The 10,011-nt window shown below is 33.0% G+C and overlaps 1 protein-coding gene across 1 annotated transcript; it reads left to right on the forward strand.

Annotated features, from left to right (window-relative positions):
• Positions 1-701: 701 nt before the first annotated feature.
• Positions 702-9,349, forward strand: LOC130220302 (uncharacterized). Its single transcript, XM_056452669.1, has 14 exons — positions 702-736; positions 1,352-1,577; positions 1,671-1,746; positions 1,851-2,122; positions 2,659-2,760; positions 3,240-3,322; positions 3,557-3,610; positions 3,695-3,900; positions 4,024-4,123; positions 4,487-4,634; positions 4,779-4,876; positions 7,470-7,614; positions 7,710-7,830; positions 8,773-9,349. Exons 2-14 carry the CDS (start codon positions 1,518-1,520, stop codon positions 9,075-9,077), a joined length of 1,770 nt encoding a protein of 589 aa, XP_056308644.1. The 5' UTR covers positions 702-736; positions 1,352-1,517; the 3' UTR covers positions 9,078-9,349.
• Positions 9,350-10,011: the final 662 nt, after the last annotated feature.

Below are 10,011 nucleotides of genomic sequence, written 5' to 3' on the forward strand. Positions count from 1 at the left end.
GACTGCTACTATTAGCTCGGAGTACTTCGTAATATAGATGAATAATCTCGATTAACTTACATTTGCTGTCGGCCTTCAGTAGTGCACAGCTGCAATAGGCAACGGAAGGCCGCTGTATGTTATTTTGGAAAATATACATTAATGTACCGTCACTGTAAAAACAGGCTTTGCTTATGTCTATAGATGACAGCTTTAAAATCACTGGTTTTAGTGAAGCCGGACCTCACAGTAAATAAACATTTGTGAAAGCTAACGTTAATATGGTGCCGCAGGGGCGGCCTGGTACTAGAGGTCTGCATTCCCGTGCAGATCTCTACCTGGGACAGTATTTTTGATCGGGAGAGATTGAGGTAAAATAGGTTTGATATTCGTACATTCGTTCCTTTAACGGCCCATATATTGTTTACCACGCTAAGTTTAATATCAAGTCTGAAATAGCATGCAAGGATAACGTTAACTTCAAAACAATGTTAGCACTATGTAATTGACTGTGAACAATGTTGTAACGTTACTTTGATATTCATTAACTGCTAATATGATTTCCTTTTTAAAATTAGCAAAAAATACTTTTGTGAAAGCCAGATTCACAGTGGCAGGCCAGGTAGACTATTGGGTCCGTCCCACCCTTTGACCAGTCCGCCCCTGTTGTGTCTATTTAAAGGAATATAAATTGTCAATCTTAATTTCTTTCCATTCTTACAGAATGGAAAACCAAGCAGGCAGATCGCAGCAACCGGTAATTATTACCTTATTCCTACAAAGTAATCAGATGATAATTTTGTAATTTGATCAGTATTGTGATAGTAGTGCTTTGCATCAAAACCTTTTCCCCCTAGTATGACCAACGTGCCATTACGGAAGCTGCACAGCATTTTATGTCCTTGGTGGCAAGAGTTATACCAGATGAAAACTCAAGACAGGGCCAGACTCAGATCCAACCCCAGCAGTCAGAAAGGCCCACAGTGGAGCATGAAATGGCTAGGTAGAACAGCAAGCATATTTTAAAGGGCCAGTTCAGGTGTTGAATATTCAAAAAAAAAATAATTATATATATATATATATATATATATATATATATATATATATATATATATATATATATATATATATATATATATATATATATGTGTGTGTGTATATATATATATATATATATATATATATATATATATATATATATATATATATATATATATATATATATATATAATTTTTTGTAGTTACATATTTGCTGTTTAGTCATGACAATGGAAAACAGACTTGAACCTGTTCATATGTTAAGCACAGAATGATTGTATTGTCTGATTCTTACAAAAAGTATTCATAGTTTTACCTGTTCTGTCATTTCCAGATCCTTTCCTGGTTTTTTTAAAAATGCTGGCAAATATAAACGACAGCTTGCTAAAAGTCACAAGCCTGTAATCCCAGCAAAGGCACAGAAGAGATTTGCTTTCTCTGTTTCTTTGCTGGGATCTAAATCAGAAACAACCCCATCCCTGTCGGAAGAGCTGGAGTTAATGCAAGCAGGTTTAGGGAAGAGGACCCTGTCCTTAACTTCAGATTCAACACATCCAGAGGTGAGGAGTCTTAAGCAAACACATTCAAAAAAAGCAATATTTGTTGTATTAGTTGTTAAACAGTTTGTTTACTTGAAGCTTTTATTATTGTAGTTGTCAAATTTGTTACGGGAAACCTATCCAAAAATGAATGATTTGGAAGACAGATGGCTAATTTTCAAAGCGGCAGGTCTGGTTTCATTAAGTGTTCACATTCTGAAAAATAACTTAAGATTTAGAGACCACAAAACTTTTGTCATCCTGTTTCTTTTGTTGTATCACCCAACAATGTAGGTGGAAATGGACGAAGGAGACTGTCTGCTGTACCGTTGGATTCAGAGGGGTATACAGGATCACTAATCAAAAATGCCTCAGGTGGAGGAAAAAATTTACTCTACATCGTACCACTTCAAGATGAGCTTGATTTGATGCCACTGCCACCAGATGCACCTGAATTTGCAAGAATGCCAAAGGCTCATTGTAAAAAATGCAATACTTTGATGCCTCTTCAGACATTGGCTTTGCATGCTGAACAGTGTGACAACTTGGAAACTTCTGAAAATGAGGTAAAGTTCAAATTAAAATATAAAAATAAATTAGGGCTGCACAATATATATTTCAGCATCAGTATCACAATGTGATCATTTGCAGTAGTCACATTGCAGGATATATGCAATGATGAGTTTGTATTTTAATTTATCATTTGTGGGTGTTTTTCATGCCTGTCATTATATAATGATTTTAAAAGCATTTAGGCATAAGAAATTTACCATTTGTGACTTTAACAATGATTCATTTTTATTTTTAACATTCAATTACTGTACTTGATTACTATTACTGACTCGAAAACGATAAAACGCTTTAGTTGTATCTTTTTCTTGATTTGTATTTAGGTTGTTTATTAGACTTTATGGAGATGCATTCCCACTGTAGAATCATCCCAATCAATCTAATGTCATACATTTTGTAAATAGAGATATTAAGTCATTTGGTGAAGTTGTATTCATATCACAGTATATATATAAAAATTTATATATAAATCACAATCTTAGAATTCTCAGCCCAGAATTGCATGAGACAATTATTATTATTTTGTTCACAGGAAGATGATTTGGTGTTGATAGAGGAGACAACGTCTTCAAGGCAAAATATTGCACCTTCTAATGATGCAACATCATCCAATGTTAAACCATACGCTCAGGAGGTACACTGCACATGCTAAAACTACACATTCATTTGTGACCTTTGACCACAAAATCAGTTAAAAGTGTAATTTTTGCAAACTGGCATTTTAACATCATCTGAAATCTGAATAAAGTTTTCCGTGGTTTGTTAGGATGGGATGATATTTGGCTGAGATACAACTATTAGAATATATGGAATCAGAGGTTGCATCACTTTTAAAGTAATTCAAATGGAGTTTTTAGCAATGCACAGTACTAATCAAAACTTGATTGCTAATGTATTTACAGTAGGAAATTTACTAAATAGCATAATGAAACAATCCTTATTTTAAATTATAATGATTTTTGACAAAAATCAGAAAGTCATTAATTGTTTAGCTTTTGCCAAACATGCCTGTGCAATATAAGACTGGCTTTGTGTTCCATGGTCACAGTTAGTAATTACTTTTTTATAAAAAAAAATCACTCCAGCATACTTTTTTTGTATATATATATTTAGGCACTTGAGGCCCAGTGCCCAATTTGCAGAGACACATTTCTTGTTTCAGAACTAGAAGTGCATGCCAGCTTTTGTGGAGAAAGGTAATACTTGTAGTTACTCACTTTAAAGCTTAAAAACAATGTTTTCTATATAACAAAAAGATTAGATCGGAACTATGTTACCTATCCTTTCTCAATTTTAATGTAATATTGATAACAGTCCTCATAACAAATCATTAAACTACTTGTGTATTTTAATGGGTTTAGAATGGCAGGAGGTTAAATAAAAACTTTCCATTTTATTTAAACACAATTTCTTTATTTGATTAAAGGCAGTCCACATGAAGTGAGAGAGGAGCAACCGTCCTTTGGTTTTGATAACATCTCATGGTAAGCTAGTAAGCGGTAATCTAATTATTGTCTTGTCAAAACAATACACTACAGAGGTTGTAAATGTTTTTTTTTTTATTACAGTGAGGAGGACGTAATTCAATATGCAGCAGCACAGATATATGCCACAAAAACATTTGAATTATGCGTGTCACGAGACAACATGGTTGAGAGAGGTCTAAAGATGTGGAAACGGCAAAAAACAGGAAGCCCTGTCAATCCCTTGAAAATTAGCTTCCTGGGAGAACCCGGAGTTGACACAGGGGCACTGAGGAAAGAGTTTCTTACCAGTGTGTAGTATGCTTTTAAATATACCCTAAAATTGTTTTCAACCCAACCCCTATATATTTATATACACAAGCTGTTCTGTCACTTTGTTGCCTAAAAATTCCCTTTTCCTCTCACATATTTAGCAATTGTTGCCGGTATTGAAAAACGTCTCTTTGAAGGTGATTCAAAGAATGGAAAAATGCCCAAGTACTCCCTCAATGATCTTGATAATGAGCTGTTCAAGTAAGTGTCTTACCTTTTGGATTAAAGCTTCACTTCATATTTACAAAATTCATTTTCAATAATTTAACTCTTGGTAAATAATGGCTGGATTTTAATTTTAGCAGTAATTTTTGTGTTGATAAATGTGTATTTGAAGTGAAGCACTACAAACAAATGTCATCTGTATATGGAATAATTATTGATGAATCATTTATATAAGTACTCTGGTGTGAACTATTTCTTGTAATTTAATGCCCATTCATCAATTATTGCTAACACGCATATATATATATATATATATATATATATATATATATATATATATATATATATATATATATATATATATATATATATATATATATATATATATATTTGAACTAGAGTTGCAGGTGAAATATTTGCTGTGAGCATTGCCCAAGGAGGACCAGCCCCACGGTTTATGCAAGAATGGTGTTATGAATACCTTGCAACTGGTAACATCAGACGGGATGGAGTACATGACACAGAGATATCACCACTAATTAAAATGGTAGGTCTTGTCGACAGAATTTCATTTGATACGTTTGCTGGAAAAATTAATCATATTATCAATTATTGCAAATTTCTGCTAAAATTGAACCATGCTTATTATTAATATTGAATACAGGTAAAATTTTGCTTCAAATTGATTTAGATTGAAGACGCATCTGACCTGACCACTTATACAAAAGAAATCTTGGACTGTGGCTACACTGGACCAGTCAACACTGAGCATAAGGAAAGCATATTAAGGTATGTTATAACTACGAATACGTAAACTTTTATTACATTTTTTATTACAATATGATTTGATGTTAAAATCCAAATATTAAAGTGGAAGTGAAGCACTCAGTAAAGTTTACATTATTTTGTACATTGGTTTCCACTTTAATGAAAATATATTAAACAAACCTGATTAATGTAACCATTTAGAAGAAAAGGGCATGTTTTACTATAGCTTTTAGTGCAAGGGCGACGCCATCTTATCAATGTGTCTGTCGTCACGAGGTTGGTTCCAGTGTTGGGCCAAATTCTCTAACCCATCGAAAACTGTGACCAGGGAGTAACATGTTCACTCATGAACGTGCAGACACTGAAATCAAGTGATCAGCATAGATCAGTAAAAGGATGTTTTAAATTCTGGGATTTGGAAAACAGGTTCATTGAAGAACTTAAATGTAGTCTTGACTTTAGCCTATCCAAATTCTTGTAAGGAAGAAAAAAAATGTATTCGGTCTCTGTTGTTGTCTATACTGGTAGATTCATAGTTTGTAGTTGCATAACAATTTTTATTACATTGATATTCTCCCAGGAAGTTTTTATGTTTTTCTAGACAGAAAATAATAATTTCAAGTTAGAAATGTGTTACTGTACCATACGGATAAAGTTTGGTGGTCTTTATAAAAGTTGAAAACAAAGGATTGAAAAACTGAAAACACTGAAAAACTAAAAACTTTTTTGTCTAACTGTTTATGTGTTTAAAATTGGTGTCAGACCAGATAATAGATAATAATTTTACAAAATAATAAAATAAAATACAGTTGGGGAGAGTGGGTATAAATGCAAAACGGGAGACACAAAGAAATCCCATATTCATAATCAAACACTATTTCATTATTGTATAATATTGAAAATTATTACTGCATACATATATACATACATATGTATATATCTGGGGTAGACAGGTGTAAAAAGGTAAAACAGATTATTTGCATTATGGACAGAGAACAACCTTATCTTCTGTCCTAATGATACTTTATACATTTTCAAATGGAATCTGTGAAAACGTATATGATTGTTTTACAGGGATAACACACTTCTATGGCTATAAATTTTACCTGTATCACATGTAATTAGCATTTGTAATGATACATATGATTTTTTCGACTCAATCTCATAACTCTACAATTCATTTTCTTTTAGGCTTAGTTCCTTTAATAATCTGCGTTTGCCACAGCGGAACTTATCCAGCATATGTTATATGTCGAAACAACACCGTTCCCTCAGCTTAACACATACAGTGTAAATAATGGACTGAACATGGAGACTGTAAAGCTTAATAAAACCCTATGCATGAAGGAAGTGCATCAAAAAGCTGGTGCTAATACAAGCATCAAAGTTGTGTCTAATACATACAAAAATATTAATACGTTTTCTATTTTTCTTTTTTTTATGTTTGTATGATGCGCTTTGGTCCACTCTCTCACGCTTTTGCAGTGCTGCCTGATGAAAGGATTTACATCCAGACTAATGCAACGATTAAAGCACAAGTTGATCAACTTGATCTAGCAACATCTATAAAGGATGTAAAAATCTGCAATGTGAAAAACTATGTTGATCTTAGTTTGGTTTTAACATGAAGAGGTGAGCAGCTGTAGTAGTAAAAAGTGAAAGTAGGTAGCAGCCAGCATAATACAGAGAGTGAACCAAAGCACATCAAATGATCGGTAACTAAAAAGGAAACATGTAATAAATATTTTTTTTTTATATTAGATAGACATCTGATGCTTGATGCTGATCTGTTGAACGCGTTTTAAATTAGGCTGTTCAGTCTCCGTATTCAGTCCATTAGTTCCACTGTATCTGTTTAGCTTAGGGAACAACACCAACACTGTGACTTCAGACAGTGATATTCCAAGATGGCAGCACCCTAGCTTTAAAAACTATAGTAAAACATGCTTATTGTAATGGTTACATAAATCGTATTTGTTTAATATATTTTCACTGAAGTGGAAATTAATTTACAAAATAATATAAACTAGACTGGGCACTTTTATTAAATATTAATGTTTCAGATCAAAATATTACTAATTACCTATTACTAAAAACTAGATCTCACACACACATAAATATCTCAGCTTCAACTATTGACTTGACTACTGTTAAAACAAAACTGCAGAGCTGCAACCCTTCAGGAACTGAGTTTGGCAGCTGTGGTCTAGTTGATAGATGATTGACATGGAGAGGTCAATCCCATACTTGATTCTAATATAAAGATTTAAAATGAATTATAAATAGTTCTAATTATTGATCATTTAATTTTGATACATGTGATACATATTACATAGATAATATAGCAGAATTGGTTACATTGAAATTAGCATGAGTTGTAAAGTAAATGTACTCTAGATACAAAAATCTACATTTTATCGATGTTAAAAGATCCCGTTATGTTGCCACAATAATTTGTGCTTAGTTCTGCCTTGATGTTGGGTTGCAGTTTACGGTCTTTTTCTTTAGCACTTTGTTTGCTTGTAGAGAGAGGATATTGTGTTTGTAATATGTAAGAAATAATTATCTGTCTCATGTGAGGTTGATACATTACATAATATTTTTTGTCTTTCAGAGCACTTGCTCTACATATCACCACAAAACGCATTCCAATGCTGCAACAACTCCGTGAAGGCCTTCAGATTTATGATCTTATCAAAATCATCCAAGCCAAACCACATGAGTGTCATGACCTGTTTGTTATAGGTCATGATGACAAAGTATGTACAAATAATGTGATGTTCATTCATTCACTTAGCTTTTTTTTGTATGGCTTAAATGACAGATATTAAAATCTATTTTTGACTTTGTTTAGGTTGATGCCAATTACATTTCATCCCACCTAGCCCCAGAGATGAGCCCCACTGGTTCACTTAAACAAGTAAATGAGTCCAAAATCTTGGAATTCTTCCAAGATTTCTTACTTGAACTTGAAGGTATGGACAACCATTAAATTTTATTTGCTTATATTGAAGTCCAGAGGCCTGTCCTTCTTGCCTTGTTCAGTACATCTGAGATGATTTGGCAGGTGCAGAATCTTTGAAATATGCCATAGAATGCATTGACATATTGTTTATAAACATAACTGTTCTCTGATAATTACATAGATATGTGGCTTAGGTAAGTGCTTATTTTAAAAAGATGCACAAGTCAAGAAACCGGCCATAGAATGGAAAGGTCTTATTAATTGGAAGGGTTGTGAACACTAATGATCTCTGCTCTTAATTAAATCCACAGTGCTCTTACACACATACAGCGGTATGCACTCTGAAATAAGCATGTGCAAATTATTCATACTTTAGTTGTCAATAAATATTTAAACAAACTAGGTTATCAAGAAGATTTAATCACTAAACTCTTATTTAGAAGATCTAAATAAGATCTAGAAAATATGTAGATTTTTTTATAAATAAACAACAATTTTTACATTTGTTAAATGATTCTTCACATATCCTTATTATTTGTACAGGCTTTACACTTTTTATTGTCAAGAAACCTGTATGTAGAAATTACCCTGCTATGCAAAAACACCTGTCAATTACATATTGCAAAACAAGTTTTTGTTTTATTGAGCCAAATTCATTAGTAAATTCTTGTAAGAAAACAGTCATGGCCAAAAGAGACTTTAAGTATCACATTTACTTAAAATATTAGTTTAATTCTGTATTGTTGAAAAACTTTTGGGCAGAGTAAATCCAATTCTATGAGGATGAGCTTCAAAGAACCTAACAATCCTTGATTATGTTAAATAGTCATCTGTACAGTCCAGCCAAGTAATCCATGTTGTAAGAACAGGCCCTGGTACACAAGTTCACATTTTAAAAGTGTAAAACAAAAAAAAAGTTCATTCTAAATATATGTCTTTATTTGTTTTGAAGACACACAACCAGAAGATGATGTTGCAGGGGAATCTGATGGCATGTCTGTATCTCAGATAATGCAGTGGATCACTGGCCAATCTCACAGGCATCTACTTGTGTCCGAAAGGCAGAAATTTAAAGTTACAATTAAGTTTGATCATTGTTGTCTGCAACATACTCCTAACCACAGTGTGTGCTACCCAATTGTCAGTGCTTGCACAAATACCATAACATTTCCTGTAGCCCACATGGCCGATTATGAATCTTTTAAAACACTCTTGCAAACTGCTGTTAAATATGGGTCAGCCTTTGACAGAGTGTAAATAGTACTGACTTGAGTATCAGTACTAATGAAAAAAAAAATGACTAGCATTTTAAACACCGCTGATTGACCATTATGTTCACATGCCCACTAGATATAACTATGATTGGCTACAATGATCATCACTTCATAAAACATTTGGATTGATACACGGACACTAGAACATTTGAAAGCCACATATCAGTTAATCTTTTAGCAGATTCTTCTCAGATAAATTCTGACAGACATGGATTTCAAACGCTCCAGTCTCCGTGTGTTGGTGCAAATGCTTGGTAAAAAATGTGAAGCAATGATCATTATACATGAGCATATGAACATGATGGTCAATCAGTAGTGTTCAAGAATCCACTCAACAGCACTTAAGATGCATTATCATATTTTGTACATTTGTATTACTGATACCAAGGTTACTTTTGACAACGGTAGTCTACTGTAGAAAATCAGTTCATGGATTCCTGGTTAAACCTTATCTTTTCTGCACTTGGGACATTAAGTTTTTATTTGATGCATGTTTAAATGCATTTAAGCCTAAATGTTTTTGGGTAAACATTTGTTTCCACACATTGACACACCTTTTGTGGGAGTAAAGTTCTAATGGAAAACAACTTCCTGTTAGCATACTGTGATACTTGTAATTGATAACTACGTCTTAAGTCTACGTCACAATGTAAAATTCATCAGTTTCAATAATTTCCCTAATAAATTACACTTAAAACTAACCTGAAAGCAAGACTTTTTTTTTTCATGCAGCACAAACATTGACAGTTTTTACTACATACATATTACTATAAACTATCAACAGCATACACAGAACATAACAAAGACCAGCACTTGTAGCCATTTCAATGTCCAAAAATGTTTATGTCATTAAATTTAATGCAAATTCGCGTGTTTGCAAATATATGTCATAACCAAAGGATAAGGACTCAGTGGTG

The sequence above is a fragment of the Danio aesculapii genome, unplaced genomic scaffold (assembly GCF_903798145.1).
Source record: "Danio aesculapii unplaced genomic scaffold, fDanAes4.1, whole genome shotgun sequence".
In the NCBI taxonomy this organism is placed as follows: domain Eukaryota; kingdom Metazoa; phylum Chordata; class Actinopteri; order Cypriniformes; family Danionidae; genus Danio; species Danio aesculapii.